Consider the following 23,206-nt stretch of genomic DNA (forward strand, 5'->3'; position numbering starts at 1 on the left):
TCTTCCTAGGGTGTGCTAAAAAATAGTCCAGAATTCTTATTGAATTATTTTGTACAATTTGGAGTCCTCGTAAAAGTGAAGGGAAAGTCAGCATCCAAACAGTCGGACAATACTGGAAATAACAATCAATTAATGAAAAATATAAAGTTCTAATGATTTGGTATGAAAACACAAACTTTAATCTATGCAAACAACCGAGATTCCTGGACACTGTTGCTTTAAGTTTACTAACATGCGCCTTAAACGACAGAGTTGAATCAATATAAATACCTAAATATCTAAATAAATCCACTCTTTTTATGGAGGAAGCTCCAATATTAATACTTTGAAATGACACACGCTTCACTGACCTTGAACTTCTCCCAAAAATCATAAATTCCGACTTCTCTAAATTAGGTATTAATCGGTTATCATGAAACCAAGAATTTACATTCAAAGCAACACTCTCCAAGGACAATCGTAGGTCCTCCTCGTTGCCCGCCCTCAAACTAATTGCTGTATCATCCGCAAACAATATTGGTAACTCATCACCTGAGGGCATGCAATTTGGAAGATCATTTACATGCTAAAGAAACAAAACAAAATGGGATGAAAATATAATAGTTTGGAAACAGATTCCGGCTATATATTTGCACATTAGGGGGGGGGGGGTGTTAAACCATAGCATATATTAAATACATAACCTAAACTAACCTAACCTAGCTACCTTTTAGTCCCCCTAAAGCCCGAAAAAACAAATTTTAAATCTTTGTCACCGAGTGAGCAACACCTCACAAACCTGTGTATCAATAGCGGCTTTGAGATTTCGATGCGGTCTTTCTTTCGTGTGTGCCCAGATTCTAGACAAGTACCAGTAATAGTTTATTTTGTGAAATGTGATGCACTTAAAGAGTTAAGTGAGTAAGCCATGTTTATAGTGGAATATACATTGTTCGTAGTGCTAGCTACCGCTGGCACCACTTATTGGGGTGTATGTACGGGTGTCGCCACTTATTGAAGCAAAAATGGCGCAAAAAGGTTGCTATGCCACTTACTCGAAGGGGAGAACCCCTTTTAGGCCCAAATGTTAGTGAGATTCCCGCTCTTACCCCAACGATTCTGCAAATATCGGGTTTGATGCTACCCTATTTACAGTATACCCTGTCCCAGGGTATGATAACGCGATCGAGTGGTCAAATGGCCACTTTCTAAAGTCAAATTTACCCGCCTTGGGTTACGGCTAGAAAATCTCTACTCTCTCCTTGGAGGTAACAACCCTCCCTGCAAATATAATAATGACGGTACCTTGTAGCTCTATTCCTACCCAGCCTGGGTTACGGAAAATAGTACACAGTTTGTAGAAAATACCTTACTTGTATTCTTCCCAAAGGCTCACAAATACCACAAAATATATATATCCCCGACTGGGGTCAGAACGCAGACTAAAACATAATAATAATTTGTACAGCACTGTTTGTATGGGTGGACCGTCACTTGGCCTAGCCAATCAGCTACCTCCTCATTCAAACCCAATTTTAACTCTTAGATTTATCTTTCAATGACTCCCAAACCAGGAAGTAAAAATAAACTTGCTTCACAGCTTACCTATTACAAAACCGCTATCGCTTAGTAACGGGAATTTAACCTGTCTTTTGAAATTATACTATAAGCAAATGTAATTAAAGAAACGAAAATAGGTCATTTATCTGAAAGGAAAAGAAACAGGGGTGGAACCCCAACACCTCCCCCCATAAGATAAATGACCGCCCACGCGCTACCGTGGTCCACCCTTACAAACATAAACACTTAACTTCAACTTTACAAAATCCATTTGCCTTCTCTCTTCCACCGCTTGGCTCTGGAATCTGGATCGGTCGTCCTCGACACGTCCCTACTGTAGGACCACCATGGTCTACTTCATATAGTATCCGCCTTAAATATTGTAAGTTGAAGTTTTCAAGATTCATAGATAGTGATTGTGCGTAGCACAATCAAAACAAAAAAAAATTTCTCGCTCTCACGAATTTACATTTGAGTGGAGCAGAGAATCAGTTTCTGGCACATGCGATGATGCCAGCCATCGTGAAAAATTGGCTGCACTAGCCTCTTAATTTCGATCTGTGGAAACAAGCCCACATCTCAATCAAAAAGTAATTTGCCCCTTGGCATAATTTCAAATAGTCTAAGGCCGAAAATACACAGGCCTGTGAAAACGATAAGGGTTCAGGAAAATGTAAAAATCTGAGCGAACCATGAATCGCTTTTTTCTGGTTTCCCTCCCCTGGGATAATTAACTGAAGAATATACGTTGATGCTAATTGAAAATGAAATTTGGATACATCTCCCACTGAATACAATTTGCCGGAAATAATTGTCGATTCCCATGAAGAATAACAGCTATAAATAGGGTTACTGGACAAGGGTTTGGGTGAAGTATGAAGTGACTGAGAGAGAGTATCCCCCAAGGACTCCAGATCAGAAAGGCAAAATCTCGGTAAAGGGATCACAACTTGTCCACCAGTTGTGCATTGAGGAAAATGGCTATCTTTTGCGACTTCCCGCAGGGGATCTTCCCCAAGGGATTCCTCCCCCTCATAAAGGAACAAACCCTCTTTTGAATTGATCAAACCGATATCAGAGTCCTTTCCAAATTTTTCCAATCCGACTCGACATTCCATATCTCCCAACTTTCCCCCAACCCGTTGTAGGTCATTCATCTCTATTTTGTAACCATCTTATTTTATTCCCCAGGGTTCTTTGACCTCTTTTTCCCCCATATTGTCTATGTTATTAAGGCACAGACCATCCGACATTTTTTATTTTTCAACACTTTAGGCTGAATCTTCAAATTTTGTTTCTTTTTTGCATTCCTCTTTTCGTCTCTACTTTTCTCATTTCTGTCATTCGCGCAAAATAATAAATCATCGTTAAATCTGACTTGGACTCCAGTGTCCACTATCTTTGACTGTATTACTTCATTGTAGCTCCGTTTAATATCTCTTTTCTCTCTTCTAATCTTCATTATTTTTACCACAGAAACAAATATTTCGTTATCAAATGGGAATTGAACTCCGACATTTGGTTTTTCATATTCTACCAAAATTTCTCGAACTTTTCGAGGAAAAGTGCGTACAATAAATTTCGTCTCCTTTTTCTCTGGTTCAATCAGCGTTTCATTCTGGCAAAAATTTTTCGGCGTCTCACATTTGTTAAAATATTCTCAAGTTTTCCATTTTCTGGGAATTTGTATTTCCGATTTCCGATATCTCCAAAGTCTCCTCCTACTAAAACATCCACTGCTAGAGTAGGTACTAAACTTACTTTTTTTGTTTTTCTCTGGACTGTACCGTCCTTCCTTGTAATTTCTATTCTTACCCAAGAAGACGGGCATTGGTGCTTATCTCCATAATAACATAATGTTGTAATATTATTTTTATGGTCTATTTCCGTCTTTTTAATTAGGTCCATTCGCACAAAAGTTTGCTCACTCCCTGAGTCAATTACCATTTCGGTCAATTTTCCGTTTAATTTTCCTTCTATTTTATGTGATTTCAAAAACTCGTCAATATTTCCTTGATTATGTGCTATAGCCCAATTCGATCTTTAGTAGGTTACTTTCTTTTCTTTATTTTGGCAATTTTTAGAAAAAGGCTCCAAGAAATAAATTTTTGCCAGATTATCATTATTCTAATTATCAAGGATTTCTTTTTTCCGGTAGGGCGGCACTGCCTCCCAATTTGTTTTATGGGCCAGTTTACCTCCCTCCGTAGTTAACGGAGTTTTATGTTTTCTCGTAGATGTGTTTACTGTTTGCTAATTCTTGTTTTCTCGCCTTTGATTCTTAGACAAATTATTATGGGTATCTGACAGCCTAGAAGTTAGTTGTGATAGAATCTCACTTTCTGGAATTAGATCTATCATGGTTCTTTTAAACTCTTGGTGATGTCTTTCTGGTTTCTCTCTAGCTATTTTATCATTCTCCTTTTTTCGTTCTCTGGCTACTCTATCAGCCTCTTCCTTTCGTTCTCTATCTTCCCTCTCTTTCTCTCTTTCTTGTCTATCTTTCTCTCTTTCTTGTCTATCTTTCTCTCTTTCTCGTCTATCTTTTTCAATTTTGTCCATACGGGCCTGATGAAGTATTTCATTGGCTTGACTATCTTTTTCAATTTGATCTATTCTTTCTTGTCTATCTTTCTCTCTTTGTTCCCTTTCTTTTCTATCTCTTTCGTCATCTTGTTCTCTGGCTATTCTCACTTCCTTCATGAAATTTAATATTTGTTGTCTCATATCTTTCTCCCTTTCTTTTCTATTTCTCTTTCTTTTTATTCTATGGGCTTCACTCTCCCTTATCGGTCTTGGATTAATCTCATCTCTGTCCGACATAATTTCAAAATTCCGTTAACTTCAAATTACCTCTTCAGTCTAAATGAAAATTCTTTTATCCATTCAACTTCCGGTCTCTCGCGGAAAATTGTCTTGACACGCAGCAATTTTAGCCTTATATTTTTGAATACTAATTAGTTGCGTGATATATTGATTCGTGAATTTTCCAATTATGATCTCACAAGGCATAGCCCATAACAGATCTTCATAATTGTATTAATTGATTCCGTATTTTTTTTCTTTTCTCTTTATATGTAACCACAATAGGCTACTTTTGTAGGCAAAATTAACCTGTCTCTTCGAAAGCGAAAAATTCTTTTATTATCAACTCTGTTAATAATTCCTGTTCTTGCTGCCACCAATGTTCGTAGTGCTAGTTACCACTGGCACCACTTATTGGGGTGTAAGTACGGTGGTCGCCACTTATTGATGCAAAAATGGCGCAAAAAGGTTACTTTGCCACTTACTCGAAGGGGAGAACCCCTTGTCGGCCCAAATGTTAGTGAGATTCCCGCTCTTACCCCAACGGTTCTGCAAATATCGGGTTTGGTACTACCCTATTTACAGTATACCCTGTCCCAGGGTATGATAACGTGATCGAGTGGTCAAATGGCCACTTTCTAAAGCCAAATGTACCCGCCTTGGGTTACGGCTAGAAAATCTCTACTCTCTCCTTGGAGGTAACAACCCTCCCTGTCAATATAATAATGTCGGTACCTTGTAGCTCTATTCCTACCCAGCCTGGGTTATTGAAAATAGTGCATAGTTTGTAGAAAACACCTTACTTGTATTCTTCCAAAAAGGTCACAAATACCACAAAAATATATATATCCCCGACTGGGGTCAGAACGCAGACTAAAACATAATAATAATTGGTACAGCACTGTTTGTATGGGCGGACCGTCAATTGGCCCAGCCAATCAGCTACCTCCTCATTCAAACCCAATTTTACCTATTAGATTTATCTTTCAATGACTCCTAAACCAGGAAGTAAAAATAAACTTGCTTCACAGCTTACCTATTGCAAAACCACTATCGCTTAGTAACGTGAATTTAACCTGTCTTTTAAAATTATACTATAAGCAAATGTAATTAAAGAAACGAAAATAGGTCATTTATCTGACAGGAAAAGAAACAGGGGTGGAACCCCAACATACATGATTAACGTTTTTATTCGCCTAGTTCTTTGTAGCGGTTCAAATAACAAGCTGTTGGATAAGTATTTGTTGTTATATTCTACAGACTATATTCGTGGAAATTAATGTTAAGCCGATATTTGGGATAAGCCAGTTTCTAACGCACTATTGGATTTCAGAACCAGGAGACCGAACTTCCTTTGGTGAAAAGAATAATAAAATTTGTTTTTGTTATATCTTCGCAAAGCAACCTTGATTTTATTTCATTTTATGTGCAAACCTTTTTGCATGTTTATTCTGACAGTATTATATAGTATTGGAAAATCCAATTAAATTGTTATATTCTTTTTGAAATTGGAATTGCAAATCAATGTTATTGTCGGTAGTTTAGAGTAATTTGTCGGTATAAATATGCAAAGGGATTTCCTAAATAAAATAAAAAGAAATTGCTTGAAGCTGTGTTGACTTAGACTTAGATCCTCCTACGACTGGGGGCGCATAGGGCAGTGACGGTTGACCTCCAACTTGATCGATCTTGTGCCGAAGACCAAAGTTCGTTCAGAGTGGTTCGGAGGCTCGTCGTCTCTTTCTCCAGGGATCGACCAAGTGTGCTGCGTTGTCTTCCACTTCTTCTAAAGCCGGGTGGGGTTTTTCTTTTCAAACTGTATTTCTTTTCACTTAGTGAAGCTCAGTTCCCTAGTACTCGTACTACCATTTCAATTTTGATTGAAGTTCCTTGTCAGCACAAGACGTTTTCACAAAGAAACTAGTCTCTTGTTTTCGTTATGGCATTTCATTACAATTATCATGTGTACAAACAGTCCAGGCGATCTCATTTAAAGTTTCCACTACACCACCTCACTGTCATCTGTTCCAAGCATTTGTGATCAGTGGTCTCTAGTTCTAGTCAGGTGACTATTAATGAAAAATATTAAGGGTATTTGGAGGAATAAACGGATTTCCCCAAAGTTGTGACCTATCTTCACCGTTGTTTATATACTGGAAAATGGTTCAATGTCAATTTCCAAAACAACTTTTGGTGCCATTTTTTAGAAAAACTTACATGTGTACGTGTATGCACATTTACCATAATTGATCGCTTAATAAGATAGATAACCGAAGCAGATTTCCTAGATCTGTAACAAAATTTTACACAAACACATAGTTCCAGTTTTTCAGTCATTTCGCACTTTTAGCAACTCACGAGGAAACGTATACCCGTACTCTACAGGTTGCCAAGCTGTATTTAGCAAATATATCTTGGTGCTTGCTTCAACTCCTGTGAAGCACACAGCAAGCCATCTCCTCCCTACAAATGGAGAATAATATCTAATCTTCAGTAGTAATGGTTTCTAATTATTCTTTGATGTGGTTTCTAACCAGAAAGCAAACTTTCTTATCACACCTGGTATGTATTTATGTATTAGTGGTTTCTAATTAGAAAGTAAGCTTTCTAATCACACCTCGTACATATTTCTATATTAACAATTCCTTAGATATTAAATGCGTATGCTACCAAACAAGAGGAGCTGAAACTAGAACCCGAGGAGTATGATAGCGGGGAAGAAAGTCCAAATGATGATGAAGATGAAGAAGAGACTAATGTTATTGATGATAAGGAGACTGAAGGTGGAGAAAGTGAGATTCTCATATTAGAAGAAGAAAACGAATTGAGAACTAGAGAAGTTAAGAATAAATGTTTTGAAGAAGAAGATAAAATTTGGAAGAATAAAGACAAATTAGAATTGGTGGACGCTTTAGAATTAGAAGCTACGGTATGTGTATTTTTGGTTTGCACCTGACCTTCTTTTATTTCCTCTTTTTTCAAGATTACTGTTTTTTCTGATTGCATGCAAAAGATTAGAAGGATTTGCGGAAACTTAGACGCGCAGGGACTTTTCGTCACTGATCAGTTTGAAAGTTTGATACCCACATTCTCTCCAGAAAATGGAAGCTCTAATATTTTTTTAAGGGTTGAAAATAACTGGAGAGCAATCTACTCCTCACCCGTGCCCGTCCTTGCTACCTGGTCCCATGTAACCCCCACGATATTGGCTAAAGATTTCAAGTGTCCAGTTTTGCCCAAAATTGTGGAGAAGTCCCAATAAATGTGACTCTTGGGGTAACACGACCCCCACTCACCTTCCCCAGGGCCCAGAAGGAATGAGCCGAAAAAAATGTGTTCCTGATGAGTTTGAAACTTAGACCCGCCCCCCGCCCCTACAGAAATTCAAAGTTCTAATGCCCTTTTTAAAGTTAGAAAATGATTAGAAGGCAACCTACCCTCCTCCCATGCCCATCCTTACTACTTGGTCCCCTGTAGCCCCCCCATGATGCTCGATCAAAATTTTAAGATATTCTTTTTTGTCCGAAACTATTGAAAATTCTCAATAAATATGGCTCCTGGGATAACATGACCCTCTCCTCCAGGGCCCAGAAGAAATGGGCCAGAAATTGTTTTATCTCTGATCAGTTTAAAACTTACAACCCTCCTCACCTCCAGAAATCGAAAGTTTTAGGACCCTTTATAAGGTCGAAAATGATTGGACTGCAACCTTTCCTCCACCTGTGCCCATTCTTGCTAGCATACTCCCCGCCTGTGACATCCATGATATTCAAAATTCTAAGATGTCTGTTTAATCCAACATGATTTAAAGGCCCAATAAATATTGCTCTGGGGATAATATGACCTTTGGGTCAATAGTAATTTAATATATAAATAAATAAAAAACAATTCGGGCCAAAAGTCTATCGAAAATGAGGCCCGAATAAGGGCCAATGAGCATATTTTTTTTTTTTTTTCAAACAGATTGAAGCTTAAAACTGTGAATCTCTAGGTTAAAGAAATCCTAATGTCCAAATGTAACTCTAGTTTGATGGTAAGGGGCTTCACGGAAACGGGATCCGGAAACAGCCAATTCTCTTCTGACGGGCTTAAAACATGTATATCGGCTTTAAGTCCTTGGCAATAGTTATCCCAGTGGACAGAAAAATTTGAAAAAATGGGTTCCCTAAAAATGGGACGAGGAACACTCAAAAAAATTTTTATTTTGGCCCCAGACTCCTTGTGGAGCCCGAGTATGGAGCCCGAAAATGGTTCAAAAACTTTTTTTGATTGACTTTAAACTTTCAAGGGCCCTTGCCTTAGCTAGGGGAACCGAACAGTTATCTTTTGGAGGGAGGATGGCGTTAGGGGGGCTTGGAAATTGGCCAAAGAACTTGTTTCCTCCGAGCAGTTTAACACTTACAACTGTAAGTCCCTAGACCAAGGGAACCTAATATGTATGCATGCTTATGCGATTAAGAAGACATTTCCATATTGGCTTAACATTAAAGTGCAAAGAAAACCTGAAAAAAACAAGAAAAATGAAGACCGAAAATCTTAAAAAAAATGGTTAATCGATTCGTTACATTGGAAAATACTACTACTACTACTAACAACTAACTGCAGCACCAAGTCGCCTGAGGCCAACACAGCTATGCACGCTCCTCCTCCACCCCAATCTATTCAAAGCCTCCCTTTTTACACCTGCCCACGAAGTTTCCATTTCCTTTACATCTTCCTTTATGACGTCCTCCCACCCCAGACCAGGACGACCTGCTTTCCGTTTAGCCCTAGACGGTTGGCCGAAAAGAACAATCTTCGGCAATCTGTCATCCTTCATCCGAACAACGTGCCCTAGCCACCTCAACCGTTCTTTCATTATAGCCCTAGAGAGTGGTATTGAACCATATTTTTCGTATAGGCCATTGTTTGAAATTAAATAAAAAAAAACAAGTTTTTTTTTACTGAAAGTAAGGAACGACGTTAAAACTTAAAACGAACAGAATTTATTCCGTATATGAAAGGGGCTGCCCCCTCCTCAACGCCTCGCTCTTTATGCTAAAGTTTTTTATTGTTTAAAAAAATAAAGTTGTGAGAAAGCGAAACTTTAGCGTAAAGAGTGAGGCGTTGAGGAGGGGGCAGCCCCTTTCATATACGGAATAATTTCTCTTCGTTTTAAGTTTTAACGGCGTTCCTCACTTTCAGTTAAAAAAAACTTGTTTCTTTTAGTTAATTTTTGAACATTTTTTAATTAATGCAGGTTTTGATTTTTGCTCACCGTACATGAATAATTAAAACGAAATGTACATATTAATTTTACTTTTATTCGGCTAAATGGTTTTCTTGAAAGTTGTTCAATTTTATTTACGAACGTTTTTATTAGTAATAAATATACGTAACTTACGAATTATCTTACGTAACGAACTTCTATATTCGTATATTTTTAATACGTATATAAGGGGGCTAACCCCCTAGTCAATACCTCTCTCTTTAAGCTAAAGTTTGAATTTTGTTCCAATTCTTTAAAAATGACCTCTTAATCACTAAGGCCGTTTATTTAGAATAAATAGCTCTTATGAAAGTACTAAAAAATCTTTGGCTTAAAGAGCGAGGTATTGACTAGGGGGTGAATTCAATCATATACGTAATATTTTCTGTTCGTTTTAAGTTTCGATGTTGCTGCTTACTTTCAATTGAAAAACTTGTTTTTTAATTTAATTTCTGGTCTTTTTTTAAATAATGCTGGGACATCCGGCGCCCCTTCATAGCAATGTCCCTTCCCTCATGGAAAGATTATCCCACATAACCCCCCCCTCCCCCACTACCAGAAAAATCCCCCTGAAAACTTCTGTATACTTCCCAATAGCAAATACTATATGTTACCATTGGGTAAAGTTCATAACTTTCATCCCTCCCACCGGAGACTTCGGGGGACCAAGTCATCCTAAAAGACATTGTTATCATATTTTCGACCATGCTAAACAAAATGGCTATCTCAAAATTTTGATCGGGTGACATTAGGAAAAATATGAGCGTGGGAGGGGGCCTAGTTGCCCCTAGTTTTTTGTTCACTTAAAAAGGGCACCAGAGCTTTTAGTTTCCGTTCCAATGAGCCCTCCCTCGATATTCTAGGACCACTGGGTCGATACGATCACCCCTGGGGGAAAAAAAAACAGAAAACAAATAAACCCGCATCCGTGATCTTTCTTCTGGTAAAAAATCCAAAATTCCACATTTTTGTAGATAGGAGCTTGAAACTTCAACAGTAGGGTTTTCTGATACGCTGAATATGATGGTGTGATTTTCATTAAAGTTCTATGACTTTTAGGGGCTGTTTCTCCCCTTTTTTCAAAAATAAGGCAAATTTTCTCAGGCGCGTAACTTTTGATGGGTAGGATTAAACTTGATGAAACATGTATATTTGAAATCAGCATTAAAATCTGATTCTTTGTATGTATCTATGAGTATCAAAAATCCGTTTTTTAGAGTTTCGGTTACCATTGAGCCGGGTCGTTCCTTACTTACAGTTCGTTACCACGAACTGTTTGATACGGTCTGTCAACCGGGTACCCAGAACAATCTTTGAGCAGTTTCTCTGGAAAAGATCTAGAAAATCTACATCCTTTTTTCGGAGCGTCCATGCTTCAGAGCATTATTTGACCGCTGTCATCACTGAAGCTTCTAATATTTTAATATTGGTTTGCAGACTTATCTTCCTATTATTCCAAACTTTTTAACTGTGAGAAAACACCCTGAGCCTTGGCTATTCTACTTTTAACATCTTCACTGCTCCCACCATCTTTACTAATAATATAACCCAGGAAAATTAAGCTGCCGATTTTATCGATCCTTTCGTTATCTAATGTTACCTTTTCATTTCCATTGTTCCTAGAATTAGTAACGTAGTCTTTCTGATAATCTTCTCGAAGCTTATTCTAGCACCCTGAACTTGCAAAACCTCTAAAACTTCATTCATTTTGCTCACACTTTCATCTAGGATGCTTGAATCATCAGCATAATCTAAGTCCAGGGAGTTTTTCCTCCTACCAGGAGACCTTGTCTTAGTTGATTTCCAAAAAGCTTTTGACCTGGTTGACCACACCACCCTAATTCGTTCACTATTGGTTAACTTTGAACTTGATCCTCTGTCAGTAAATATTGTTATATCGTTTCTTTCGAATAGATCTCAAGTTGTTAAATACAAAAATATTTTCTCTAACCCCCTCCCTATATATTGTGGAATTCCTCAAGGAACCTTATTGGGGCCACTTTAATTTCTTGATATAATTAACGATGTTAGTAGAGAGTTCCCCCAAAAGTGGAAATAGGTGGATTACTTGTCGATCCTTGAGGTATGTCATAGTAATATTAAAAGTGATCCTCTTGGAATTATAATACACACTTCAGATGAAGTTATGAACCTAAACTTGAAAGTAAATTCCACCAAATCAAATATAATGACGATAAATTTTTTGAAATCCTCTCCCGCTTTCCTTGACCCTATCCCACCCAAAATGCTTGTGAAACATGTTAAACTCCTTGCTGTCACAATTTCAAATAATCTTAAGCGGGACATGCATGTTTCTAATATTGTTAAACAAGCAAACGTTTCATTATCCCTCCGCGTTTATTTATCATTTATCTGACCGCTATTCAAATATGCATGTCTGGTTTGGCATCTGAATCTTTCAAGTGAACTTAGCGACAAAATCTAGTTGGTCCAAAAGTGTTCGCTCAGGATAATTTAGAAAGAGGGCGAAATACCGTACTCCTTCCTCCTTAAATCTGCACGTATTACCACGTTAAAAGAAAGGAGAGTACAAATTTGTTTGCGTTTTGCTAAATCCGCAATATATAATCCTCGTACTGAGGACATCTTTCTGTTTTACATGTCCCTATTAGACCCCGTCTCCCCCGCTTAGCTTCCTTTGCAATTCCAACATATTCACCTATCCATACCGTTACTGAGAGCTTCCGGAAGTTTTATCCGCTTTATTTTGGAACACCTAAATAATCACTCAACTATGCTCTGTACCAAAATTGACTCCTCAGTAACTTATTTTAGTCGTTGTGTTTGTTGAAAATAATCAAGTGTCATTTTTTTTTCTCTTCATCTCTGTACCTTTAATTTTCCCTTTTGTTGACAATACTTTTTTCTAAACTTCTATTCTAAAATATAATATGAAATCCCTTTAATTGTATTCCTTTCTCCGGCTTTAATTATATCTTTTGTAAGTTTATTTGGGTTGATTTTAAGGTTGTTTTTTTTATTTAGTTTACCTTGAGTATAATTTTAGAAATGTTTTTCTTCTTGACTGTTATTTCCTTTTATCCCCTTCCCCTTCTCCCTCTATTCTTCTGTTTCCATTCTAGCCATTTGTTAAATTCTTGAACATTTTTATGCTTGATTGGTGTTTCTTTTCTTGCTGTGTTATTTGTTTCTACGTTTTGCTTTGTCTATTTCTTTTTGACATATGAAGCGAATTCGGCTCTATTAGAGCTTATGATAGCCTTTGGAAAATAGATATTATCTTATCTTATGCCTCATTCGATTCTTCCATTCCCTTTCCCGTGCTCCTTGAGACAAGGTCCATCAAAATAATCCATATAAAGGGGGATAGAACAGAACCCTGCTTAAATCCTGATTTATTACAAAACTAGCTGCTAACCTCATTTCCTACCTTAACCGCAGCAGTGTTATTCTCGTACATATCACTAATCACTTTAATATATTTGTCTGGTATACCATACAAGGATAAAACCTTTACTATAGCTCTTCTATCAACAGAATCGAACGCTTGCTCATAATCTATAAAAATGAGCACCAAAGGTGTTTGAAAACTCAGGCACTTTGAAATTATTAACCTAAGAGGAAAAATTTGGTCGACAAATCCTCTACCTTTTCTAAAACTGCACTGTTCTTCTTTGAAAACTTTGCCTATAACATCTCTCAGTCTAAAAAGTATCATATTACTAAGTAATTTACTACCTACAGAGACCAGACTAACGCCTCGATAATTACCACACTCACTTTTATCACCTTTCATATAAAGTGGCTTAATTAAGGTTTTCCTAAAAATCGTTAGGTACTTTTCAAAAATCATATTCATAATCTTCATTAACTTATTTCTAACCTCAGAGCCACCATATTTAAGAAATTCGTTTACCACCCTATCAGCACCTGGAACCTTACTATTTTTTAATCATTTTAGTACTGTCGCTAATTCCTCCTCAGAAAACTTTTATTCCAAGCTTTTTAACTGTGAGAAAACACCCTGAGCCTTGGCTATTCTACTTTTAACATCTTCACTGCTCCCACCATCTTTACTAATAATACTACCAAGGTAAGTGAAGCTGCCCACCTGATCAATCTATGAGCCATCTCTGAATTTTTTACGAGCATCCCTTCAATAAGAACCATATTGAACGCTGTAGCGTTGCCTATATGTAAGGCCATACGGCTCCAATGTTTTATTATTTATTTATTGTTATTTTTTTTCCAGCGGCACTTCATATGGAAGGGGTCGTCGTAGAAACCTTAAAGGGGGCTTATTCGATTGGAAATCGAGAGTTCTAGTGCCCGTTTTAAGAGTCGAAAGTAATTGGAGGGCAACTAGCCCCCCCCCCCCGCCAATTATTCCCCCAAACACATCCAATAAAAATTTGTAGATAGCCATTTTGTTCAGTGTAGTTGATTTCCAGATAGAAAATATGTTTTTGAGGACACTCCCCCACAACCCTTAGGGCAAGGGTTTTAAGTTATGCCCTGGGGGCATATAAGGTTTTTATAGAAAGTGTTTTCGTAGAAACTTCAAAAAAGGCTCATTCGATTGGAAATTCAAAAGGATCTTTTTAATAGTCGAAAGTGATTGGAGAGCAATTAGTCCACCCCCCCCCCCGCCATTCGGTACCCCACACCCCGCCACTCAAAATTTTGAGTTAGTCATTTTGTTCACCGTAGTTTATTTTAAGATAGAAAATATGTTTTTGAGGAGGACACACCCCCAGAACCCTCAGGGCAAGGGTTTTAAGTTATGCCCTGGGGGCATATAAGGTTTTTATAGAAGGCAGTGTCGTAGAAACTTCAAAAAAGGCTCATTTGTTTTCAAATTCAAATGGCTAATGCCATATTTAATAGTCGAAAGTGATTTGATGGCAACTAACCCCCCTCTCACGCCCCCCTTTTCCCCAAACACATCCAATCAAAATTTTTAGACCGCCATTTTATTAAACGTAGTTTTAAGTTCTGGAAATTCGGTCTTTGAGGATGCAACTCCCCCCCCCCCAGCCCTCAGGGCAAGGGTTGTAAGTTATGCCCTGGGGGCATATAAGGTTTTTTTATAGACAACATTGTCGTATAAACTTCAGAGAGGGCTCATTTGATTTAAAATTGAAAGTTCTAGTTCACTTTTTAAGCGTCAAAAGATATTGGAGGGTAACCAGCTTCCCCCCCCCCCCTAAACCCTATTTTCCCAAATGCATCCAATAAAAATTTTAATATAGCTATTTTATTAAAAATAGTTCAAAGATCATGTAACAAAAAATCCGGTGTTGACACAACCCACCAGGGCCCGGGGGCAGGCGTTTTTAGCTATGCCCTGGGGGCATACATTGTTCTTATGGAAGAGATGCTCGTATTAACTTCAAAGAGGGATCATTTGATTGGAAATTGAAAGTTCTAGTTCACTTTTAAGAGTCAAAAGAGATTGGAGGGCACCAAGCCTCCCCCCCTCCCTTTACGCCCTTTTACCCTCAAACCCATCCGATAAGAACTTTGAGATAGCTTTTTTTTAAATAGTTAAAAGACCATATAACGAAAACTCAAGGGTCAACACAGCCCCCCCCCCCCAGGGCCCGTGGGCAGGTGTTGTAAGTTATGCGCTTGGGGAATATATGGTTCTTATTGAAGGGATGCTCGTAAAAAATTCAGAGATGGCTCATTTGATTGGAAATTGAAAGTTTTAGTTAAGTTTTTTCGAGTCAAAAGATCATGGAGGGCAACTATCCCCCACGCCCCTATTCCCCAAATACATCAAATAAAATTTTGAGATAGGCATTAAGTTAAAAATTTATTAAAAGTCAGATAACAAAATCTCGGGTGTCATCACAACCCCCCAGGGCCTGGGGGCAGGCGTTGTAAGTTATGCCCTGGAGCATATATGGTTCGTACGAAAGGGATGCTCGTATAAACTTCAGAGAGGGCTCATATGATTGGATATTGAAAGTTCGAGCTCACTTTTTAATAGTCAAAAGAGATCCAAGGGCAGCTATCCCCTAACCCATCTGATGAAAACTTTACAATAGACATCTTGTTAAAAACAGCTCAAAGGTCGGAAAAGAAAAAATCCACATAAGAGAAAATCCGGTGTCAATAGAACCCCCCAGGAAACAGGGAAAGGCGTTCTAAGTTCTGCCCTAAGGACATGTATGGTTCTTATGAAAGGGATTCTCGTATAAAATTCATAGAGGGCTTGTTTGAATATGAATATCTAGCTTAAAATGAAAAAAAATATCTTCCTATTGAACTATAAATGAAACTTAAGACGAACAGAAATTAAATAAACAATCAATGTAAACAAACAGACAATAAATATTAATGTAAATTAATGAATAAATCTTAAAACGAGTGAAACTTAAATTGAATACGCAAATCAAGCTTGAAACGAACAAAAATCACCACAAACAAGAGTTTGGGTATGACCTCCTTCTCTCACTGAAAAAGTCGAAGACATACTGTGTCATTGGTGCTTTACTGCAATCTATATGTGCCTTGAACAGTCTTGGAAAGTATAAACAACATCAAATTGAATATTTGATGAATAATGATGTTAACTGTTAAAAGATCCATTAGTTCAAGAATTTATTTCATTGTAATTTTATTTTTATTTTCAATGCTGTAAGAAGTGGCAAAGAATTTGCCATTTGTAATATAATTCATTTTCAATTAAGTGCCAGTGACGCAGTAGGCTTTTGGTTTTTATTTACAGTTAAGGAGGGGGGCAGTATCCAAACTCTTGTTTGTAGTGAAATTTAATTCGTCTTGTACAACTTTAGAAAGAACTAATAAATTAAAATGAATATTTGATTTATAATGATATTAATTGCTGAAAGATCATCAGTTCAAAATTTAACTATAATTTTAATGTTTATATCTAGTATTAATTACAAAAGAAAATATTTGTAATAAAATTGGTTTTCAGTAAAGCGCCAATGACACAGTATGTTTTAGACTTTTAAAGTGAGAGAAGGAGGTCATACCCAAACTCTTGTTTGTGGTGATTTTTGTTCGTTTCAAGCTTGATTGGCGCATTCGATTTAAGTTTCACTCGTTTTAAGATTTATTGATTAATTTACAGTAATATCTATTGTATGTTTGTTTGCAATGATTGTTTATTTAATTTCTGTTTGTTTTAAGTTTCATTTATACTTCAATAGAAAGATATTTTTTTCATTTTAAGATTGATATTCATATTCAATCTAAGCATTACTAGCTTTAAGATCTATTTATTCATTTATATTATTACTTGTTGTATGTTTTTGCTATGATTGCTTATTTAATTTCTGTTCGTTTTGGGTTTCATTTATTTTTTAATAGTAATTGTTGGTCTATTTTATTTTGAATTTTAAAAGTTATTTTTATATGTTGAGAAAAAGTTGAAAATTACCTTTAATTCTATTTTAAAAAAACATTTTTCGGAAAGTTTTTTTTTTTTTAATTAATCAGAAAACAAATCTTCCTTCACATCCAAGGTATCACAAACTTTTTCATTTTCCTCTATATCTTTTCCTGTAACTCTATCTCGGTTAAGCAAATTCTCAAAATATTCGGCCCATCTCTCTTTAGTTTTTTCCTTATCGCTAATTGCAGCCCCATTCCTATCTTTAACTAGGCCAAGTCCGGATTGACTACTCCCTCTCAATTTGTTAACATGCCAGTACAATATTTTACTACTATGCCGTCTAGCTGCATCTTCGAGATCCTTGGCAATTTTATCCAGGGCCTCCACTTCAAACCTCCTTAGTTCATATTGTACGGCTTTCTCGACTTTCTTTACATTCCTTTTATTTTCATATGATCTATCACTCAGATAATTCTTGTACAAGTACCTTCTCATTTCTATTAAACATAAAGCTATTTCACTAATATTCTTAGCTGCAGTCCTAGCTTTCTTCCCTAAGACACCTTCAGCAACTTCACAAATTATTTTTCTAAAATTATTCCAACCATCTGCCACATTATCAAATTTTAAACTCTCAACTTTAGTATTCAAGTGTTCCTGGAAAGTTTCTCTCAGAGTCTCATCCTGGAGTCTACCAACATCATAACTTCCCGGGAGGTAGTTACCCTTCCGAAATTTGAGCTTTAAATTAACCCTTGACACTACTAGATGGTGATCTTTACTTTTAACATCAATAACGGCACTCCTATATACCCTAGTATCTTGTATTGGTCTTGGCAGTCTTTGGTTTACTATAACATAATCAATAAGGTTTGCTGTCTTACCATCACGTGAATACCATGTTAACTTATGAGCCATTTTATGACCAAACACCGTATTGGTTATAACTAGATTATTATGCTTACAGATTTGCAAAAGTCTTTAGCCATTACAGTTTTCTTTCCGTACACCAAATTTACCTAGGCTAGTATACCCTATATTCCTATTCCTACCGGCCTGTGCGTTAAAATCTCCCAATAAAAACACCTTATTTTTGCCTCGGGCCCTGTTTATTTGCTCCTGTAACTGTAAATAAAATTCATCTGAGTCACTAGTATCTCCATCATTTGGTTTTACAGGGGCATATACTACTATAACAGATACCCTGAACTTTTTTGTCATAAAATGAGCAATTAGTATTCTATTATTAATACCTTCCCAGCCTAAACAAGACTCAGCAGCTTCCTTATTCATCATGAGCCCTACTCCCTGTCTATGTACCCCATCCTTCCTGCCTAAGTGAGTTAACTCTATATCACCTAATTTCAGGCTTCCTACTCCTGTGATATGAGTTTCTGAAACCTCTAAGAAGTCCAATTCGAAGCATCTGAATTTGTCAGTCAAAATGTCGATACGATAGCTATTTTGTAAGGTCGTAACAGTCGAAGCTGCACTTTCCATGTTCTTTAAATCATTGGAATTATTTTGGCCACAGGAAAAGCAATGATCCCGGATATCAGTGCCGGACGGGGATCACATATCTTCTCAAGTCTACATCGAAGTGCTTAAGCCGGCTTAGAACTGGACAGCAAGAAGTCCCAGGAACCTCCAGTATGAATGGAGGCTTTGTGCAATCCTGGGCCCATCTTGGTCACAACATGGTTTTCAGCACTTGGCGATACTCTTCGATCAACAAGAGTTGAAATCCTGCACAGACAATCTCAAGCCTATTACCTTTGACTCATTATATATTTATGCCTACAAATATTATGCTACTACGGGGAGGCAGCCCATAATAGATAAATTAGCTAGGAAGAGTTACGCCTATTAGGAAAAAAAGCGTATTGTTTTTCTGCATATCTTCTATAATTTACCAGAGATTAAAGTATATCGCGTGTTTAGTCAAATGCAACTTTTTCTTGAAATTAGTTGTAAAGAATACGGCACTGGACTTAACAGTCCTTACTAATGGCGCTGATCATGGCCCTTCAGCCAGGAAGTGCAATGGGGGGGGGGAGGGGCTGGAGGCCAGCTATCCTACGCTTTCGCACACTCTTCCTGTCAGGGGTTTCATATTAGTGGTGCTTAAATCAAAGATGAAAATTCTTCATCGCATCGAAAACATAATTAGTTAAAGCAGCAGGAATTTGAAATTTTTTTTTTGGGGGGGGGGGGGTTACAATAGACTAAGCTCGTGCGGGAATGATATTAAAAAATTATTTGGTAAGTTGAAAAAGGAGTACCTAGGACTGTAAGAAAATTTAGACTTGAGGAGAAGGAGCTTGGCCTCATGTTCGCTCCTCCTGGGTACCTCCTTGCAACCATCAAGTATAAACACCTTGTTGCGCTGAAGTATATTCATAATAAGGATGAACTCATAAAATTGGATTACTCCCTGGCTATGCCCCGCGCGATTTATAATAATAAATTTTGTACTATAACCCAAAAAAGGCCATACAGCACAGTATTCTTAAATACACTCCACAAGAAAAATAACATAAATATCTAACTTCTCCCCCCCCCCCTCTTCCCAGCAAAAAAACAATCAAGTTTCACTCATTGATGTCAACGCTTCATTTACATATTCACATAACTGCCTGATTGTCCTTTTTACAGTCGTCTGATGGATCCCTAGGAACTCAAAGTACTACCATCCTCAAAATACATTCCCCTTAAAAGAGAAAGTTGCTGGTACTCGGCGAGAATATGGGCCACATCGTCAATACCTAGGTTACATATGGGGCAAGAGTAATCCGCATCTGCATCTGGAGTCATCCTTTTTCTTTAAAATACTCTTTCTATTTTTTAGTGGCAGGCAATTCGCTTGAATCCGAAACTAAGCCCTCAACGTCTCCCCCGGTAATCCTAGCTTAAAATAATATTGAAATCCAAATATCTCTTTTGCTTGGGAATAAAACTTCAATGTCTCAGATGTTTTAACTGACTGGGTCCACATTTGGTCTTCCTGGTCTTTTATTCTTTCTATAGGCTTAGCCAAAAACGGCTCATCCTTACCAGGGTCCTAGCCCCTCATTCCAAATATAAGATAATCCTACTCCATCTAAAACAATTTTTATTTGATAGGGCCACAATCTTTTACGTTTCGACTGTAGCATCTCCAGATAAGCTGTTTTTGCTAACCTATCTTCTGGCAGACTTAGAACTTTTAGCCAGTACCGGATCATCTGTGCTAATCTACTCATTCTCAGCGAAAATATTCCTAGGTCACCTTTTATTGCCTGATTATGGGTCGTTAGGTGAAGACCAATTAATCTTTTAAAGTTTTGCAGCTGAATTGATTCCAATTGTGCTGCCGGGTCATGCCCCCAGAGTTCAGCTCCGTAATCGATAGTAGGTAAAAATTTAGAAATAAAAACATATTTATGCATTTTTAGATCTTTTATACTTGAAAGCCTTGAATTACGTAAAATGGCAGCTGAAACTGCTTTCCCTCTCTTAATCATCTCTTTTACATGATCTTTCCATCCTCCTTTTGCTGAAAGTGTTACTCCCAAATATTTAAAATTTTCGCTCTCTTTTACTTTTTCACCTTTATAATAAAATTCTACTTTTTGATCATCTGTATTCGCGGTCTTTATTATGTTGAACACTAGTTTCTTTCTATCTAGATATTCTTCTAATATACTCAATAATATCTGGAGCTCCTCTGGTGACTTGCCTATCACCGCATCATCAGCAAAAAGCAACAGAGATAATGCCAGGTTCCCTAATGACACCGTAGGGGCCCATACCTTTTTAAAGGGTCAACAATATCATTTATATACAACGTGAACAACCTGGGCGAAATACTGCTACCCTGTTTTACTCCTTTTCTAATTTCAAATGGTGACGATAATCCCTTCCCTAAAACTTTCACTATAACGAATGTCTTTCTATACATATCAGCTGATATCCTAACGAAAATTCTTGGTAGGCCTACCTTTAACAGTTCTAAGTACAGTAGAGTCCTATCAATACTGTCGAAGGCCTTTTCTAGATATAAAAATGCAACGTAGAACTTATTCTTCCCCTTTGCATATTTCTCTACAAGTAACTCTAGGACTAAAACCTTATCATTAGCATTATATCCATCTCGAAATCCTGCCTGCTCCTCCTTCAAAATCCTATATTTTTCTAACCAATGAGCTAATCTAGAATCTAGTATTCTTTATAATATTTTGCTAAGACTAGGTACTAAAGATATCGGTCGATAACTGCTGTGATCCGCCGGGTCTCGTTTTTTGAATAGCGGCAAAACCAAGGATATTTTCCGCGGTGAGGGCTATTCTCCAGAAGCCAGAGCTCGGTTGAAGATAGCCAAGAAGATGGGCATAAATAGAAGTCGGAATTGTTTCAAGATCTTTGTTGGGACACCATCGGTACCAGGTGCTGATCCACCTTCCATGGCGCTTATGCATTCTTCGATTTCTTCTTTCGATGCGGGTTTTATCAGATCGTAATCGTGTTTTTTCAGTTGGAGGCTGATCTCCTTCTCTGTATTCGATAGTTCGTCGCTGAACCAGCAGTCAAATGATAGTCTTCCTTGACCGCGTCGTTGTAGTATGTCGGCTATGTTTTCGGATCAGGTACTTTTGGCTGTGCTAGGTACTCCAGAAAGACCACATATCACTCTTTACATAAAACTGGATCAGCTCCTCCTTACCTGTTTGAATAACTAGTCTCTTCTTCTGTTTTAAAAGGCGTTTATACTCCCGGCGAACATTTTTAAAACTTGTTACTAGCCTAACCCTATTTTCCTCTTTTTCCTCTTCCCTCTAAATCTCCAATTCTTTAATCGATTCTAATTTTTTATTTTACATTCCTCATCAAAGAATTCTAAATCCTTACAACCTCCTTTTATTTCCTAGAACTGGGCCTGCTATTTCATTTAAAATCTCCGTGAACTCTTCGGTCAATCTATCTTTGTTATTCACCTTCTCTAATTCACTTAGACTTATAGCTACATCGTCCTCTGAAAACGCTTCATTAATTTAACTTTTTTTCTCTGTAGACATTCCCTAGGTATCTGACGTCTAACATTTTCAATATATATCTGATTTTCCCTTAAAATATCCCTCCTATGGGGCGCACTCATTGATCTAATTTCTAAAAATACCGGTAAATGGTCCGATCCTACTAGCTTAAGCACATCCACATTAAGGTCCACATTCACTTAAACTTGCGTTAGCCCCAGATACGCATGTAAACTCGCCCCGAGTTTTATCCTTTCCAAATCTTCCATTTCCAATCATCAAACCCGATTCTGCGCATAGTGTCAGCAACCGTCTTCCCCATTGATTTATTTTTTGTTTTTCATCCCTGCTAACTCTGGGAATCCTGTAGACAGCTGGGACTGTGGATGGAATACCTGGAATTAACACATCTTTTAATTCAACTTCATCACTAGTATAAGCCTTAAAATCATCCATTAATATCAATCTATCATTTTCAAATTGAGCTTTTTTTTCATCTATTTCTTTTTCCAGCAAATTCCATGTAACTTCATTTCGGTACCAACTATTTTGAGGCGGAATATAAATCGATCCTATTACAATACACAGTCCATCTAAAATATTCTAATCTAATAACATTTTCTGATTTACCTTTCAGCTTTGTATAACTTTTGAAAGACTCAAACACTTATCAACACTACAAGGCCTCCGAAATAACGATTGTTCAAAGCTAGCTCTCGCGATAAACTTTCCGCACTGAAACCTCCTACTTTTGGAGTTTCACTAGGGCAATGCCAGGTTTCTATTAATGCTTCAAAGTCAAAATTTGACAACTCACTTTCCACAGAACTTAACTTATTTTTTATACCCTGTACATTCCAAGATACAAACTCCAGGGTTTGTGTATGGCCCGATTCTATAATCGGTAATAATCGTTGCTCCTAGACCTATTAATACCCCTCTACTGCCAAGGTTGGTTCTCTGTAGCTGCCTGAACGGGTGTGTGTATTGTCTTTAGCTTGGTGGTCAATTGCCACCAGTAACCCGGCTTGTCGATGGCTCTTTGTTTCTTTGCCGCACATTTCTAGCGGCGCAACTATAAGTGTTGTTGACGGGGCTAATCTCGCTGCTCTTACGACCTTTCCCTGTTCCTACTGTTTTTGTCAAGTTGTTGTTTCTTTCTAAGTATGACGTAGGTAATTTTGGAGACCACACTGCCTTTCCATGACGATAAATAAATACAAGTTCAAATAGGGATAAAATCCTTTTAAT

The 23,206-nt window shown here is 37.4% G+C and overlaps 1 protein-coding gene across 1 annotated transcript in view; it reads left to right on the plus strand.

Annotated features, from left to right (window-relative positions):
* Positions 1-23,206, plus strand: part of LOC148941137 (uncharacterized) — a 161,957-nt gene that overhangs the window by 130,612 nt on the left and 8,139 nt on the right. Inside the window, exon 12 of the mRNA XM_089104015.1 lies at positions 6,995-7,273. Within this exon, the coding sequence (XP_088960141.1) occupies positions 6,995-7,273 (279 nt within the window). The remainder of the gene's footprint in view (positions 1-6,994; positions 7,274-23,206) is intronic.

The sequence above is a fragment of the Artemia sp. Qi Xiang Cuo genome, chromosome 18, assembly GCF_049724085.1.
Source record: "Artemia sp. Qi Xiang Cuo chromosome 18, ASM4972408v1, whole genome shotgun sequence".
NCBI classification, from domain to species: Eukaryota; Metazoa; Arthropoda; class Branchiopoda; order Anostraca; family Artemiidae; genus Artemia; species Artemia sp. Qi Xiang Cuo.